This window comes from Hypanus sabinus, chromosome 6, assembly GCF_030144855.1.
Source record: "Hypanus sabinus isolate sHypSab1 chromosome 6, sHypSab1.hap1, whole genome shotgun sequence".
In the NCBI taxonomy this organism is placed as follows: Eukaryota; Metazoa; Chordata; class Chondrichthyes; order Myliobatiformes; family Dasyatidae; genus Hypanus; species Hypanus sabinus.
Window position 1 is genome coordinate 59,406,182 of NC_082711.1, and position 19,540 is coordinate 59,425,721.

A 19,540-nucleotide genomic window follows, 5' to 3' on the forward strand; every position below is an offset into this window, starting at 1 on the left:
GACTAGTGTCATATCTCCACATTCGGTCACTGTTTAAGCTGCCAACGTTCGCCATCCAGGATCACTTTTCCTTTGGAGAGCATTGAGCTCACATCTCTCAAATAGCTTCTATGCTCGTGATACAGAGTTCAACTTCACCTCCATAATTTCAGTTGTCAGGTTCATTGCACATTTCCAGTACTTTAACTCCTTTGACATATTTATTTTTTTAATTTTTAAACCATTCCCATTACGCCTGTTTTGCAATTTCATCTGTGAATGCATTTCCACTGCTTTCCCTCGTAGTCATTTTGGAGTGACTTTTATATTTTAATACAGCCACTTTTTCTTTTACTAATTTTTCATTGGAACACCAACAAATTACATTCAATACAACAACTGCCAATTACATTTTGACTATTTAACCCAGTCACCCCACAACCTTCCTCACCATCCCCCCTCTACCTGTCTCCCTTCCACCCACCAACTGTGGGTGGAATAGTGTGCATACACAGACAAAACATTCCTATTTTAACAAAAGATCTTTTAAGTTAGATATCAAATTTGTCCACATTTAGATTGAGTTTGGTCGTGCATCATTTACTCTTGCTGATGAAAGTTCCAAGTAAGAAATGCCCAAAAAGCTCCAAAGCCAGTGAGTATATGAAATATCATGGGGAGGTTTCCAACACTGGACTACAATCTTCTTAGCTGCAGTCAGGCCTGCCAGCCAGACTTTGTGTGTTTTTTCCATAAGGGGAAGGTGGGAGTCATCATTCAGAAGATGTACAGTGGGGTCCACTGGTAATTGTACCCCCTTAGTTCTGTAAGAGTACTGATAACCTTCCCCCACAAATCAAAAACCCCTGGACATTCCCATACAACATGTATAAAAGAGCCAATAGTTCCGTGGGGGCAAAATGAGCAATATGGGTCAGGAACCAATCCCATTTGATGTCTAATTTTAAGTGTTAAATATACTCTATGACAAAATTTCAAGTGTATATATCGATGATTTGGGTTTTTCGAAGCACCGGCAGCATTATCCCAAATCGCATCCCAGTCTAAGTCTTACAACACGCACAAAATGCTGGCGGAACACAGCAGGCCAGGCAGCATTTTGTGTGTGTTGTTTGAATTTCCAGCATCTGCAGATTTCCTCATGTCCAGTCTAAGTCTTGTCCCAATTCAGATATGTCCCTATCCCAGGCTTTCATTCCTAATGTGGGCATATAATTCTGGGAGTTTAATTTATCATAGATATGACACTATCTGTCTTGGAGCACCCTGTATCCAACTTAAAATGTGACGGTCCTTTAAATCTGACCCCCAGGGAATGCCATAGGCTTTACAAGCTGATCTTACTCTAAAGTACAAGAGTGTTTATCAATATTATATCGAGTTATCAGTTCTTGAAAGCTAAGGATAGTACTTGCCTCATTAATATCTTGAAGAGTAGCAATACCTTTATCCTCTCAAGTTCTGTTAGTGAATGGTTCCCCCCCCCCCCCCCCCGCCTGATAGAAAATGATTATTGTTCCATAATGGAGATGACTTGCACCATACACTTTTAAATTTTAGGAGATTTTCTGCTGCTCTAATCACTTGTAGCATATGGGTTAAAATTGGACTGTAATACAAATTACATTTTTTTGTAGACATACCTATAAGGAGGAAGTCCTTCAACCTTAATTGGTGCTATTATCTCTTGTTCTATATTTTTCGATAAAACTTTATCCTCCTCCATCTAATAGCTAAGACTTTTTAATACAAATGCCCAGTGATACAATATAAAATTTGGACATGCCAATCCCCCCATCCGACTTTTTGAATTGTAGAGTTGACCACTTTATATTGGGTCATTTACCGTTCCAAAGATAGCATCGTAGTAAGGAGTCCAATTTTTGCCGATATCCTGCTGGAGGTGCAAGTGGGATAATTGAGCTGATAAAATTAATGCAGGGCAAGATGTTCATTTTAATGATCGATGTACAGGCTGGGACTGATACTGGCAGGTGTCTCCATCTATTAATATCTTCTATTTTTTTTCAAAATTAAAGAGTAATTTGTTTTAGCCACAGATAATAAGGAAGTATTAACTTTAATACCCAAGTAGCAGACCTCATTTGCAACCGTAATTTGGGGAGAGCGAGAGACACCTTACTTTTATCTGTATTAATCAGCATCAGTGCTGATTTTGACAAATTAACTTTGTATCCTGAAAGAAATCCAAATTGCTCCAGTGTTTTTAAAACATAGGGGAGAGTTTGTTGAACATTTGCCATATAAACTAGCGTGTCGTCTGCGTAAAGTGATATCGAATGTGAAATTGTACCTATTGTAATAGGGGAAATCTGAGGACAGTTTCTAATTAACTGTGCAAGCGGTTCAATAGATATAGTAAAAATTAAAGGAGACAGAGAGGGTCCCCTTGTCGTGTGCTCCGTCCTAAGGCAAATAACTCTGAGAAACTTCCTCCCACACATACCCGGGCTGAAGGATTAGCATACAATGTTTGAATCATATTGATAAATTTATCGCCAAACTTAAATTCTTTAAGAACTCTCCAAAGATATGGCCATTCAAGACGATCGAATGCTTTTTCAGCATCAAGAAATAGCAGGCCACAGGCAGGCGGGATTTTATGTGTTGCACTCAGTATGTGTAAGGGCCGGCGAATATTATCAGATGTGAGACGCCCCTTGATAAAACCCGTTTGATCTGGGCTAATTATTTTCCCAACTACTGTCTCAAGTCTACTGGCTAAGACTTTGGAAAATATCTTGAGGTCGGCATTTATCAAGGAGATTGGACAGTAATTGGCACACTACAAGGGGTCCTTACCGAGCTTAGGTATAACTGATCAGGGCTGTGTTTAGATTTCTATGGAAAGCACCCTTTCCAAAAGCATAATTTAATGTTTCTAACCATACTGGTCCAAGAATATCCCAAAATGCTAGGTAAAGTTCCACAGGTATGCCATCTATACCTGGTGTACAGCCTCTATTTGTAGCTTTGACTGCTTTAAGTAGCTCATCTAGTGTAATAGGAGAGTCTAGAGTTTTGGTGTCCTCTAATGACAATGTAGGGAGGTCTAATCCACTAAAAAAAAGGTGAAATCATTCTCAGAAGGAACTGAGCCACTTGTATACAATTCTTTAAAGTAATTCTTGAATGTCTCATTTATTTCCTCTGTTGAAGATACTACTCCACGTTTAGCACATCTAATTTCTGGTATAGACCTTTTAGCTTCCTGCTGTTTGAGCATTACTGCTCAAAGATGGCTGCCTTCTGCATAATACTCATCATTTGGTTATATGGATCATATATTCTGCCCTGCTTCTTAATAAATCATTTAATTCTGCTTGATTTGTTTTGAGCTCGTTTTCTTTTGTTATGGTGCATCTCCTTTTGAGATCATTCTCCAAAACCTTACATTGTTCTTCTAGGGTGGAAGAACAAGATCTTTTGAGCTGACTTTTATGTAATCACTGTCACATCTGAGACACTATTTTTATTTAAATTTATAAATTCCATCAGTTTTGTTCTCAGTCGTGAAAGAAATTCGTCTTTTTTTTTAGGAGAGTGGAGTTAAACCTCCACCTAGTAGCCTTATTTTTAATTTTGCCATAATTAAAAGTAGATATGACCAGGTTGTGATCAGATAGGTATCTTGGCAAAAATTCTATTGAGTGTACTAAAGGCAGCAAACTGGAGGATACAAGAATGTAATCTATCTGAGGGAAAGTTTTATGTCTTGTGGAGAAGAAGGTATAGTCTTTAACAGATGGATTATGCACCTTCCACACATCAGTTACATTTAAATCCGTTAGAAAAAGGTTAAGTGCTTTGGAAGCAGATATAGCAGTGCTTGGGAGCTTGATATAGTTGGTGGTCACTTAACTTCAGTAATTGTGAGGTAATTGAGGGAAAAAATTCAACCTCGAATATAGGCTAATGAATGCTACTTTTTTTTTTACCCTGAATGGATGTACAGCAAAAAACTAGACATCTTTTATTGTTGGCGCCAGACCTTTCAATTGCTACATTAATATTACCTCATTAATATCATAACTCCTTTGGTACGAGTACCATCAGCTGATGCCACAACGGGTTTATAAAAGCGGTTTTGAACCCTGGGAATGTCATTAGGTTTAAGATGTGTTTCCTGTAACAGGGCGGTATCTATTTTCATCCTGCATAAAAAATCTAAAACCTTTGAACGCTTGTAGGGAGAGTTTAGTCCTCTAACATTAAGTGATACAATAGTAAGATTTTCTAATTTATCTGTGTTGCTCATCTTGCCCTGGATCTGTTGTTGTAAGTTGGTGTTGGAGCCCTGAGTTACCCCCTTCCCACCACCCCTCACATTCAACCCTTTACTTTGTAACACCTATGAGTGTCACTTAGCAATGTCAGACACCAAACACTGACATTAACCGCCCCCCTCTAGCAACAACAAATTAGAAAGGTAAAGCAGTTCTCATAGGCAATCATATCAAAGAGACAACAAAAAAACTGGACAAACCCATTAACCTATATAATTTAAACCATTTCCTTCTCAAATATAGTATAACACATTATCAAGAACCCAACAGCTCTCTAGCGAGAAATTGTCGCTTTAACAGATCGTCGCTTGGCAATGGCTCCAATGCCATCTTATCTGGTGCCCAGGAACGTAAACAAGTCTACCGGAGACATAACATTCTAAAGTCATTCAGAACAAATTGCTGTTTTCATATATTTTCACATAATATTAAAACGTGGTAAAAACTATGAAGCAAGAGGGTGAGAGGGAGAGAAAGGAAAGGGTACAGAGATCCCAGTAGCAGGGAAAAGAACAAAGAAAGAAGAAAGAAGAGCCAATGTGGTCTGGTACTCTGATAGTAGTTTGTCCATTCTATTGAATTTCCACAGATAATCATTAACCAATTAGTGCCTGCTGAAAAGCAACTGCAACCACTACAAAACACACATAACATGTACACAGATAATTGTAAAAAGATGCAAAGTGTAAGAAAGTTCAACTACAAGGAAAATAAAACTTAAACAGTGCAATCCAACACCAGGGTGATTTATTTTGGGAAAGGACTAATGCAAGTCTAATATAGGTGTGGAAAATTGTAAGAAAGCATTCATTCCTGTTAACAAACCCAGTAAATGGGAAGGGTTGTGTTAGGTCTGAATAGGTGCCAGCACTCCATATAGAAAGTGGATATAAAACTACTGGGACAAAAATGAGAATTGTAAAAACTTTTCATTCAAAGAGTAAAGGTGTTCTGGAACACACATCCACTGTTGTGAGCCGCAGAAACACTCATATTCAAAAATTAGCACTTAATCTACTAATTTATAGGGCAGCAAAGAAAATGGGATTAGCTCAAATTGCTGTTCTATTCTTCTATGATGCATAATGATTACTGATATAAATGAGTGATAAAATAATGCATAAAGTGAAATGAAAACAAAAAAATTACACAAATACTACTTTTTGCATTGGACTAAAGCAGTTATAAACATATTTGGGTTATGGTATTATTATTACACAATACAAAATTAACAATGATCACACAATCAATTGTCAGAAATATCATTCCAAGGGTCTTTATCCATTACAACACAAAACTAACCTTGCTGAATTACAAACAAAAGAAAATAGATGGCTTCAAATGAAGCCCAAGTGGATAAATTAGGTGGATAACACAGTTAATTTTAGTCTTTTGGAATTGAATATCTATACCTCATGAAAGACCAGCACATTTGAAAAGCACCCATTAGCTGCTATACAGAATATACTAAAGGTGGCTTTTAAAAAATATAAATAATATGGAATTCATAAAAATTTCAGCACATATCCACACAAAACGGTTTAACTTTCAAAAAGACAGTGAAATTTGCCAAAAAAGCAGTTTTTTTAAAGTTTCAAATAGTTGCCTTTACAAATTTTTTAAATATACACCCAATTATTTCTATAATTGGTGAAAAATGTTTATATTTAAAATATCAGGAACCTTAATATGGTGCAACATATTTAATATAGCAGATATTTGCATCCGTTTAATTAATTAAAATAAGATCTTAAAACCTAAATTTACCAAGTTGAATATCAACATTGAAATGTTCATTAAAGTGTTCCACAAAGTTAGACAATCAAAAACATTCACTTTTGGTAGCCAGTGCTGCTTATAGTATTATGTACTACATTTAAAACATTAATGACCTCTTCCCATCCCATTGCTATCTGAACCTATACTCCCATGCACTCTTATCTAATTTTAGCTATAACCACTGTCCTCATAGACCCGCCTGCCCTATCAACCATGTACTCTACTAGATTTTAAATTATGCAGGGTAATTGGCTAATTCACACACTAACCTCATCGTTCCTTTTTTTTCTGCTCACTTCTCCTTAAGGCACTGCCTTTCAATGAGCACACTCAATAGCAAATTTTGCATCTACTAATTAACTGGCATCCCACCTTAATCAAGAATGATCCAATACATGTTCTTGTAGAGAACTTTAGCGATCAACGGTTTGGAGTGGCAATGTTAGTTTTCTATTTCTGGCCAGGCTATTGAGGTTAAATGGCCAAGCTACTATTTAGCAATTTAGCAATGGCTTGATAAAGAATTTGTGCTCTCCACAATATCTTAACTAGCTGAATCCAGAGACTATTGTCACTAACATGTACATCAGTTAACTAGAAGTATGTACTTCTACTTTGTTTTCAAGGCATAAAGGAACCTTGAGAATTTTCAACATTTAAACAGCCCACTTACCCATAAAAACATTCGATTATCCTTTCCACTTACAAACTTCCACATTTTCAATACTATGTGTAACTTAAAAAAAAATTTACTACAACATTTTCACTTCTTGCAGTTTAGTTGCACTTACAAATGTTGTCACAATAGAATACCTGAATTGCTTGGTAGCTGTAGAACCTTTGCTCGACAGGTCTGTGTAACAGAAACAGGCCCTTCAACTCACCACATTTCGGCTGACCAGAATACCTACACTAGTCCCATCCTTGTTTGTTCACGTGCATGTCTAAATGTCGCTGTTATATCAAATCCTGCATTCCTCCTGTCCATGAGTTTTAAACCTGAACCACTATGTAAACCCTCAAATCCCTTTTACAACTCCATCCTTCCAGCTTAAATCAATGCTCTCATTTTGATACCTGATTACATTGGAGAAGAAATTCGGACTCTCTAGACTTGGAACATAAAACAACATAGTACAGGAATAACACGCACAAAATGCTGGTGGAACATGTCCTCGTGTTTGCACAGTACAGGAATGGGCTTTACACTGGATGTTATGCTCTACTAGTCAATCTAAGGACACCTATTCCCCAATACATGCACATGGTTCATATTTTTCCATTCTCTGCATAGTCAAGTGCATATTTCTCTTTAATGGATCAATCCAGAAGTGTCTTGCACATCTCCTTTGAACTTACTCTGTCTCACCTTAATGCATGTCCTCTAATATTAGATACATCAGCTTTGGAAAAAAGATAACATGCTTGCCTTTACAAATTCTATCAGATTCCCCCTCATCCTCTACTGGTCCAGAAAATACTACCCTAGCTTGTCCAACACCTCCTTAGATCACATGCTTCAACTTTATCCACCCCCCATCAGTTTACCTAGCAGCTTCTTTCAGACCATGATAACTCTACCAGCCTACCTAATGCTTTTCCATAACTGAAATCATTTAATCGAAGCAACATCCTGGTAAATCTCTTCAGTACTCTCTACAACAATCACTTTTTAACTATAGAATGGCAAGATGAACTGTACAGAACACCCCAGCTGTGGTCTAAGCAGTGTTTTGTAAAGTTACAACATAACATCCAAAGTGTTACAGTCTATTCTAAGCTGTGAAGGCAAGCATTTATTTTTCATTTCCCTAAATATCTATGTTATTTTTAAGGAACAATGGACCATAACTCCAAGATCCCTCAGTTCATCAAAATACCTAAATGACCTACCATTTAATGCGCATGTCCTACTCAATTGACTTCCCAGTTTTTTCCAGGACAATGCCAGTTGTGCAAAATGCTGCCTCAAGTCCATATCCAAGTGAATTATCATGGGTTATATTGCACGGCATTCATGCTTGTTATTGAGCGTTCATAAGAATTGACTGATTCTTGAAAAATTACAGGTTTTTTGGATCATGAACATATAAAAGGCGAAACATTCTGGTATAATGTGGTTCGATTCCTGGCTTGAAAGTAGACCTCAATGCTGCACTAAAAAGTAATCAAAAATTAAAACAAAAATTCATAAAATCTCCAGGCACTATGTGCAGGAAGAGGATCACAACGAAAATTAAATTACTTCTGCACAGATAGAGAAGTGCTAAGTGCTTACCTTGCAATAACGCAAGGACTCCATTAACGTCAGGAAACCTATAGTAGCTTGATTCCTTATACCGTGCAGTTCTGAAACAAAACAATCATAGTACTCACACAAAATCTCTAGGAATAAGCAAAGTTACATAAAATGAAAATAAACAACATTTAAATTTTTCAAGCAACACACAAAATGCTGTTGGAATTCAGTAGGCCAGACAGCATCTATGGAAAAAGAGTGCAGTCAATGTTTCAGGCCAAGACTCTTCATCAGAGGTCCTGATGAAGGGGCTTGGCCCAAAACGTCAACTATACTCTTTTCCATAGATGCTGCCTGGCTTGCTGAGTTCCTCCAGCAATTTGTGAGTGTTGCTTGAATTTCCAGCACCTGCAGATCTTCTCTTGTTAGTGATTTAAATTTTTCAATTGATTTCACATGGAAGTATCAAATTTTAAAAATGAAAATCTACAGTGTGCATATAGATGTTTAATCCATATTTTATTGAAAATAAAAGAAGCCTAAAAATAGAACTATAGAATTTCACCGGGTAGGAGTTGAAAAGTTAAATCTTCTAACTGAATAGTCTACATCCTAAGGGATTAGTTCAGGATCAGAAGCTGCCATTTATGATTGGTGAGAAATTTCTTCAGTTAACTGAATTTTTGGAATTTGGCACTTCCAAAGAGTTATAGATGCTCAAACTAAAAGTTTTTGATGTTACAGCATCAATTCATGCTGGGATTGTAGTGATACCTGGACAAGGTAGAAAAGAGCAGGATGAAGGCCAGAGGAATACCCTAATCTTGCTATTCTCAGTGAGAGCCATTTTAGGGAGAGAGAGAAAAAAAACAAATTTAGTTTCTGCAAAAAGGATCACCTTAAAATAAACAAGTAAGTATAATATCAATATGTTTAAATAAAGGATCAATTTTTAATAGTAAAAAACAAATCAGAATTTTTTGGACTAAAGTAAAAGACATTGTTCAACATCACCTTCTTACTGACATAACAGACTAGCATAAACTTAATGATGTTTGGTGCCACCTTGTGGACCATAGTTTGAGAACCAATTTCATGAAGCATCACAGTCTGGTGCACTTCCAGTGATGTTGGAGAGAGTTGCAGGATTTCAACCCAGTGAAAGTACAGGATGAATGCAAGTCATAATGCTGCTTGACGAGTTTCAAGAAGGCAATGTCAAGCTTCCTGATTTGCTGTTGGAATTCATGAGGCAAGTGATGAGTACTGACTGGAAAAACATTGTGTCAAGTGTTAAAATACACAGCCTCCCAATCTCTTCTTACAGTCATAGTATATATGGTTGATCCAGCTGAGTTTCCAGCCTAAATGTTGTGTTAATTGTAATATTGGCATGTATAGCCTACATCACGTATATAAGTTTTCAATGGCATTTCCACTGAATATTTAGACTAGTAATAACAGTAACTATTGATTAATTTATTTGCAAGGTAAAGGTTTAAACCTATGGAAAAATGCCCAATCCACATCAATGAAAACTTTAAATAGGCATTAAACTAAACTAACTAACCTAAACTAACAGCAACATTCCCCAACTTACAAATAAAGCAAAAACTTCAAATCCACTATCAAAGTAGCCAACTAGCCTGATCTAATAATATCCACTTTATTCAAGCATACCAATCATATAGTTATGTAAAGTTGCATCCTTCACAATTTTATTTTGAAAAAATTGTCTTAATCATCCCTTTCATAAAATATCTAAAAGCGTGCTATACTGTATATTTTATACTATGGTAGTTCCCTATACCAAACAAGATACTTCCTCCCCAACCTGTGTTCCAGAAATGAACCAGAGAGTAACACACTCAGGTTAGTCTGCGAACCTCAAAGGGTGTGCACCCACATATTTATGCTGCAGTGTGTTATACTCATACCCAATTGTTTTACAGTATACTCACTTTCTCCAAGATGTTATCTGATGATGACCCCAACCAACTTTCTGATTTTTCAAATCACGTGAGGACAGAGATTTGAAAAAAAAAAGCAACCTGTCAGGACTTTCTGCTCAGCTTCAGGTGGTAAGAGATATGTTACTTGTTGCAAGATATACTGGGCAGGACTTAAATCAATGTTCTTGGGGTACTGATGGAGAAGTAGTACCGGTGGAGAAGGAATTTGACAGGGGATGGGCAGAAAGACAGACAGAAGTAATGCTGAGATGAAAAGTTAGAAAAGAGAAAAGTCACAGTAGGGTACAGAAAAGTTAAATGCAAAGGACACAAATAAAAAGTGAATGACTATAAGGGCTCTTCATCTGGACGTCCGTTGTATTCGAAACAAGGCCAATGAACAGGCACAAATCAGTACAAAGGGGTATGATTCAGTGACTATTACAGAAACGTGGTTACAGGATGGAGATGATGGGGAATTAAATATCCTAGGGTATCCAGTAATATGGAAGGACAGGCAGGAAGATAAAGGAGGTGGGGTAGGACTTATAATTAAGCATAAGCGGGTCAGAAGCAAATGCTGAGAGCCACCACCTCCATAAATGCTGCTGCTCTGAGAGCATTGTACTTAGTGGCTAGCCGTATTGCTAAGAAGCCTTTCACTGCCTGCTGCCAAGGATATGTGCCGTGAACTGTTGAGAGAAGCTGCAGCTAACAAGATGGCACAGGTTTCTCTTTCAGCTTCCACAGTTTCAAGGAGAATCGATTACATAGTGGAGGACATCGAAGCACAGCTGCTGGAACGACTTAATGAGTCACCATGGTATGCTGTCCAGGTCGACGAGTCTACCGATGTCGACAACAAGGCAATACTGCTGGTTTATGTGCAATATATATTTCAAGACAATGTGCATGAGGATATGTTGTGTGCACTGCCGCTGCCAACTAACACAACTGGGGCAGAACTATTCAAGTCTTTGAACGACTACATGTCAGGCAAACTGGACTGGTCATTCTGTGTTGGAATATGCACAGACAGGGTTGCAGCTATGACTGGACAGCTGTCTGGTTTCACTACCCGAGTCAAAGAGTTTGCTCCTGAATGCCAGTCTACACAGGGAAATGCTGGCTAGCCGAAAAATGTCACTTGATCTTAACAGCGTATTGAGTGACGTTGTTGAAGTTATCAATCACATTAAAGCAAAAGGCCTTAACTCTCATCTATTTGAGCAGCTTTGTGAGGAAATGGATGCAGAGCACAAACGTCTTCTCCTTCACACTGAAGTCAGGTGGCTATCAAGGGGGAGAGCCCTGGCCAGGGATTTTGAGTTAAGAGAGCAGCTACAGAGATTTCTTTCACGAGAAAAGTCACCATTGGCAGCACACTTCAGTGACGAGGAGTGGATAGCAAAACTCGCTTATCTATGTGACATCTTCAACCTGCTCAATGAACTGAATTTGTCACTTCAGGAGAGAATGACAATTGTCTTCAAGTTGGCAGATAAAGTGTCTGCTTTCAAGGCCAAACGAACTGTGGGAACGGCGAATGGACAGGGGCATATTTGACATGTTTTTAACATTAGCTGAGATTTTGGGAGAGACTGAGGCTGCACCATTCTTCTCATAGCTGGTGCGCGATCACCTAACTTCACTGTCCACAGAATTCGAGCGTTACTTCCCAACCTCAAATGACCCAAGACGTGCAAAGGAATGGGTCCGTGACCTATTTGTGACTGTCCCCGGTGAATCATCCATGTCAGCGCAGGAAGAAGATCAACTCCTTGAGCTTGCAAATGACGGTGGGCTGAAGAGTATGTTTGACATAACATCTCTGCCAGCATTCTGGATCAAAGTCAAGGCTGAATATCCTGAGATAGCCACGAAAGCACAGAAAACGTTGCTTCCATTTCCAACATCATATGAAGCAGGGTGTTCTGCAATGAATGCAACAAAAACTAAATTGCAGAATAGACTGGACATAAGGAACTCCCTTCGAGTATCGCTGTCTCCCATTATCCCTCGATGGGACCGTCTTGCTGCAGGGAAACAAGCCCAGGGCTCCCACTGATTCACTGATATTGGTGTGTTACAATGACTTTATATGTTCATATGAGGAAAGTGTGTGCTGTGCGTATAATATTCAAACGTTACTTAAAATGTTATGATGCTATATGATGTTATTGACTTATAAGACATCACTATATTCATGCGAGGAAAATATGCACTGTGTTTAATATTAAAACAAAATTGAGAGTATTAATTAGCCACTTATAAGTGACATAGTTTCACCTATATTCCGGTCATGATCAACACCCCCTGACCCCCCCCGGTCGGCAAGAATATTAAACTGGTCCGCGCTGCAAAAAAAGTTGGGGACCCCTGACATAATGCAGCTTCTGGTTCTTCCACTATCCCTCTACTGCCCCTAAGGGGCCAACAGCTTGCACAAATTCCACTAATGAAGAAGCAGAGGATTCCTTCAATACTTCAATGTAAATCGTCGCTCTGGTGGTTACTTGTTTCTTTGACAAATTATTTCAAACAAGGAGGCTTTATTGAGAAAGCTCAAGGAAGGTAGGAGTAAAGCTAAAATTCAAAACACCAAGTGTAATGATCTTGTGATTGTTATTCGATCTTGGCACTGGGAAGGAAATATTCAACAAATTAAATGTGTGGGTCGAAGAGTAGTATGAGACATTATGGATTAGATTCAAGGGCCACCTTATCCACACTGCACCAGTGGGGGGGTAAAGCATAGTTATACTGGGAAGGGAGCTTCAATTTACTTAGTCAAGATCAAAGCCAACTTTCAGAGCTTTAAACTAATAGCTGAATGAATGGGTGTGGTGGGGGGGAGAAATCAGGAGAGGAAGTTTGAGATTAAGAGGATCAAGAGGGAAAGTTTCAAATTTAACAGCAATTGTGCAAAAGCAAAGTAAATACTTGAAGATATCTTTCAAACTATTTTTCCATCATAGCCACCAATGTGCCATAATTCTCAACTTTCATGCATCTCTTAAGTAATCTCAACTATGCCATTACAGTATTTAATCTGATTCTTCTAACTTCTCAGCTTTCCCTATTAGTTTAAAAAAAATTGTAATCCTACTAAATTTCTTAGAGCTTTGTTATCCCACCCCAAAATATTCCTATGCTCAGCATCCACTTCTTTTCATGAAAGATTTAAAGGAACGATATAAAAGCTGGTTATTCACTCAAATGCATTGATTCCAATTCTAACAACATAATGAGCAGCGGAGAGAATTATATGAGAATCGGTGTTTAAGCAAATTTTGCAAACTGAATTGTAATCTATTCAACTGTTTGAGGGAGTGCTACCAATTAATAATACTGAGAGGTTAAAATATAAAAAAAAAGGAAAACAGCAAACTGGAACATTAAGATTAAATTTGAGTTTTAAAAGATGCCAATTATTGAAGAGAGTTTAGCAAATAAAGACTTACTCATTCCAGAACACTCTCTGTCTCCATCCCATACATTCAGAACTGCATACCCAGTCAGTAATAAATTGATTAGGCTTTGGCTAGAAAGGAAAAAAAAACATCAGTTCAAAATTTCCAAACTTGTTTTCATTTTCTCCATAGATCCAGGATACAGGCAACCATTATCACAGATCCATACCGAAATCACAGATCCATACCGAAATTCACCCTTCTGGAACTTGCAAAACACTATTGGGATGCATGATAAAAAATTACACAAAATTTGTGAAAAAAGTGAATAAATAGCATTTTTTTTTCTTTCAACTTGCAAATCCTAATGCCTGCATAGATGAAGCATAAGAAATTACAATATGGACCATATACCGGGATGCAGAACCCCTTCTCCTGGGACCCTATCACGATGCAAGGTCCATCTGCATTTCCAGCAATGAACCCAATCTTTGGTCTCTGGCCTACAAAGACATTCCTTTGCTTTCTACAGACATGTACCTCAAAAACATAAGTGATATAAAAAACACAGTACTCCAAGTGGGGTCTGACCAGGGTCCTATATAGCTGCAACATTACCTCTCGGCTCCTAAATACAATTCCACGATTAATAAAGGCCAATACACCATATGCCTTCTTAACCAGAGTCAACCTGTGCAGCTGCTTTGAGCATCCTATGGACTCAGACCCCCAAGATCCTTCTGATCCTCCACACTGCCAAGAGTCTTAGCATTAGTACTATATTCTGCCATCATATTTAACCTACCAAAATGAACCACTTCACACTTACCTGGGTTGAACTCCATCTGCCACTTCTCAGCCCAGTTTTGCATCCTATCAATGTCCCACTTTAACCTCTGTCAGCCCTCCACAACACCTCCAACCTTTGTGTCATCAGCAAACTAAACCATCCCTCCACTTCATCCAGTTCATTTATAAAAATCACGAATCGTAGCGGTCCCAGAACAGATCCCCGAGGCACACCACTGGTCACCAACCTCCATGCAGAATTATTACCCGTCTACAAACACTCTTTGCCTTCTGTGGGCAAGCCAGTTCTGGATCCACAAAGCAATGTCCCCTTGGATTCCATGCCTCCTTACTTTCTTAATAAGCCTTCGATGGGGTACCTTAACAAATGCCTTGCTGAAATCCATATACACAACATTTACTGCTCTACCTTCATCAATGTGCTTAGTCACATCCTCAAAAAATTCAATCAGGCTACTAAGGCACAACCTGCCCCACTACTATGCTGACTACTGTATAACACAGCTGTTCTACCATCTCTGCTTTATTCAACTGAAACGATGACATTGTATCGGAAGCACATAAAAAAAAATTGACCAAGACACAACTCAGGCATTTACGTTAAATATTACACATCAAGTGGCAAGAGAGGGTACCAGATGTGGAGGTGCTGAAACGTGTTGGGACAGTCAGCGCAGAATCGCTCATTGCAGCTTCTCAGCTTCGTTGGACCAGTCATGTCACAAGAATGAGTGATTATTGTTTACCCAAAGCCATTTTCTATGGCGAGCTACATGAAGGAAAGAGGAAGCATGGTGGTCAGAAGTTGTGCTATTAAGATGTGCTCAAACGCCATATGAAGAACACTGACATGGATGTCAACACCTGGGAGAAAGATGCTTTGGACAGAAGAAGCTGGCGCTGCATTGTCAAGAAGTCAATCCCAGCTATCGAGGAGAAAAGGCAGAAGAAATATGAAGCAGGTCATGAACGCAGACACTTGGTTGTAGACCAGTCAAATCACAAACGCAACTGATGTGAGAGACAGTGCCGATCCAATGCTGGTCTTGTCACCCATAAAAGTGCCTGCAGAGACCAAACTCTGAGCACAGTCAACATTGAAATCAATGGACAGCCGAAGAAGATACCTCTCCAAATGTTCATAAATCCTGCCTCTCAGGACCTTCTGCATCAACTTATCAACCACTGAAGTAAGAATCACTGGTCTATAATTTCCTGGGCTATCTCTACTCCTTTTCTTAAATAAAGGAACAACATCCACAACCCTCCAATCCTCTGGAACCTCTCTCGTCCCCAGTGATGATGCAAAGATCATCAACAAAGGCTCAACAATCTCCTCCCTCGCCTCCCACAGGAGCCTGGGGTACATCTCATCCAGTCCCGGCGACTTATCCATCTTGATGCTTTCCAAAAGCTCCAACACATCCTCTTTCTTAATATCTACATGCTCAAGCTTTTCAGTCCACTGCAAGTCATCACTACAATCACCAAGATCCTTTTCCATAGTGAATACTGAAGTATTCATTAAGTACCTCTGCTACTTCCTCCAGTTCCATACACACTTTCCAACTGTCACACTTAATAGGTCCTATTCTTTCACACTTTATCCTCTTGCTCTTCATGTACTTGTAGAACATCTTGGGGTTTTCCTTAATCCTGCCCGCCAAGGCCTTCTCATGGCCCCTTTTGGCTCTCCTAATTTCTTTTTTAAGCCCCTTCCTGTTAGTTTTATAATCCTCTAGATCTCTAACATTACCTAGCTCTCTGAACATTTTTATAAGCTTTTCTCTTCTTCTTGACTAGATTTATTACAGCCTTTGTACACCACAGTTCCTGTACACTACCATAACTTCCTTGTCTCATTGAAATGTACCTATGCAGAACTCCACAGATATCCCCTGAATATTTGCCACATTTCTTCCATACTTTTTCCTGAGAACATCTGTTCTGAATTTAAGCTTCCAATTTCCTGCCTGATAGCCTCATAATTTCCCTTACTCCAGTTAAACGCTTTTCTAACTTGTCTGTTCCTATCTCCCTCCAATGCTATTGTAAAGGAGATAGAATCATGATCACTATCTCCAAAATGCCCTCCCACTAAGAGATCTGACACCTGACCAGGTTTGTTTCCCAATACCAAATCAAGTACAGTCACTCCTCTTGTAGGCTTATCTCCATACTGTGTCAAGAAACCTTTCTGAACACACCTAACAAACTCCACCCCTCTAAACCCCTTGCTCTAGGGAGATGCCAATTGATATTTGGAAAATTAAAATCTCCCATCACAACTCTTATTAATACACCTTTCCAGGATCTTTCCCTATCAGCTCCTCGATATTACTATTGGGTGGCCTATAAAAAACATCTAGCAAAGTTATTGACCCCTTCCTGTTCCTAAACTTCACCCACAGAGACTCCGCAGACAATCCCTCCATGGCGTCCACCTTTTCTGAAGCCGTGACACAATCTCTGAAAAGTGCAATGCCCCCACTTCTTTCGCCTCCCTCCCTAAAACCCAGCACTTGAAGTAACCATTCCTGTCCCTGAGCCACCCAAGTCTCTGTAATGGCCACCACATCATAGCTCCAAGTACTGATCCACACTCTAAGTTCATCCACTTTGTTCACAATATTCCTTGCATCACACTTTTCCATTTCCATTGAAGACATCAATTTGAATTGCAAGTTTGTTTTCCACTCCAGAGACAATGCCTGCCCGACTCACTCACTCTAACATCATTATTAATCTCTTCAGGCTCTCTGAAAGAAACACTGAGCTTTTGGTGAAAACATGATTAAGGTGTATACACAATCACATATCCTGTGCAAGCAAAAGCTTGAAAACTTGGAGCCAACTTTACAAGTAAGAATGTTGAAAAAATATTTGCCGTATTAAGTATTTTAAACCATAAGTAGAAAACCATGTTGAAATTTCTGCCAGCAGCAACTCTCAAATGGGACTATGATTAATTTATTGGAAAATAAAATAAGGGCAATATAATCTTTGATAATTATGTTTGGAACAATGCAGTCTAGGAGCTGGATGGTTACAAGCCACAATCACAGAACCAGCTCAGCACTGAGGCAAGTAAATCTTCATGGATTACTGAGCTAAACAACGGTTTGTGCTTCAGACTCAGCCTTGACACATGATCCTTTTAACCTGCCTTGGCACTTAAATTGGTTAAATATCGGCTCGTTTTCCAGTCTCGGCCTGGGCCCCACCACTTCGATACAGCCAAGGTTTCAATCAGCCTCAAGGTTCACTCCAGCTATGGCCACAGCAGCGGTACCTGCGTTTTCAAGAGTCCAATTTGCTAAATCCTTCAGTATACCATAAAAATACTAGGTCGTACAGACTGTTCGAAAGCACAACTCCCACAGGGCTTCCCCACAGGAAATTACAAGCTGCAGATTGCAGTGATTGCTGTCCAAAAAAAATTATAGTTAATAGAACAGTTGGTAATTTGTTTGCTGCCCATAAAAGATTGTCATGTCTCACCAGTATAACAGAAGTGACAAAGCAACCGATTGACAGATGACACAATAGCCACAGCTCGACACAGTCCTTACACATCTGGAGAAGGATGCTTATGTGAGAATGCTGTTTTTGGACTACAGTTCAGCATTCAACACCATAATTCCCTCCAGGCTCAACAAGAAGCTCAGAGACCTCGGCCTTCACCCTGCCTTGTGCAGCTGGATTGTGGACTTCCTGTCAGATCACTGGCAGGTGTTAAGAGTGGGCTCACTCACCTCTGCCCCTCTGACCCTCAACACAGATGCCCCTCAGGTCTGTGTACTAACTCTCTGTACTTTACTCTTTATTCTCTGTATACTCATGACTGTGTCGCCACCCACAGCTCCAATCTCATTAAATTTGCTGACAACATGACACTGATTGGCCTAATTTCAAATAATAATAAGGCAGCCTACAGAGAAGAAGTCATCACCCTGACACAGTGGTGTCAAGAAAGCAACCTCTCCCTCAATGTCACAAAAACAAAAGAAGAATGGAGACAGACCAGTCCCTGTTGACTTCAATGGATCTGGGGTTGAGAGGGTGACAGCTTTAAGCTGCTCGGCATAAACATCACCGAGGATCTCAGGTAGTCTGTACATACCGGCTGTGTGGTGAAAAAGGCACCAAAGCGCCTCTTTCACTTCAGACGATTGAAGTTGTTTAGTGAGAGCCCCCAGATCATAAGAACTTTCTATGGGGCACAATTGAGAGCATCCTGACTGGCTGCATCACTGCCTGGTGTGAAAACTGTACTTCCCTGAATTGCAGGGCTCTGCAGAGAGTGGTGCGGACAGCCCAGCACATCTGTAGATGTGAACTTCCCACTATTCACGACATTTACAGAGAAAGGTGTGTAAAAAGGGCTGAACGATCTTTGGGGACCCAAGTCACCCCAACCACAAGCTATTCCAGCTGCTACCATCCAGGAAATGGTAGCCCAGCATAAAAGCCAGGACCGACAGACTCTGGGACAGCTTCTTCCACTAGGCCTTCAGACTGCTTAATTCATGCTGACACAAATGTATTTCCATGTTATATTGACTATCCTGTTACACATAGTATTTATTATAAATTACTATAGATTGCACATTTAGTCAGAGACGTAACTTAAAGACTTTTTCTCCTCGTGTATATGAAGGATGTAAGTAATAAAGCCAGTTCAATTCAATTACTCTTAAGAGACTATTTGGCATTATTAAATTTGATGACAATTTGAATATTACAGCTATTGTTTATCTCAAGCAAGTTCTGAATGTGAGAAAATACACATAAGCAATTACTTTTGTTATGAAGCTAGCAAACCACATGTGACATTTATACTATGTACAGTGTGCTGTTGATAATGTGTTTTGCAGCTTGGTGCCAGAGAAAAGCTGTATTGTTTGCCTATATTCATGTATGGCTAAATGATAATTAAACCTCAACAAGGCACCCAAGAAGAATTAGGCCAAGAGTAATTTTTTTTTTAAAGAAGTAGTCATATTTAAATTGAAATAATTTCAACTTCAAAGTCAAACA

At 39.1% G+C, this 19,540-nt stretch overlaps 1 protein-coding gene across 4 annotated transcripts in view; it reads right to left on the bottom strand.

The window, feature by feature from the left end:
* The window catches only part of mindy3 (MINDY lysine 48 deubiquitinase 3), a 112,587-nt gene that overhangs the window by 76,833 nt on the left and 16,214 nt on the right, over positions 1-19,540 (bottom strand). For all 4 annotated transcript variants that reach the window (XM_059972248.1, XM_059972247.1, XM_059972249.1 and 1 more), the window contains 2 exons: positions 13,742-13,821; positions 8,365-8,435 (listed from right to left, as the gene is read on the bottom strand). In XM_059972248.1, coding sequence (XP_059828231.1) covers positions 8,365-8,435; positions 13,742-13,821 — 151 coding nt within the window. The remainder of the gene's footprint in view (positions 1-8,364; positions 8,436-13,741; positions 13,822-19,540) is intronic.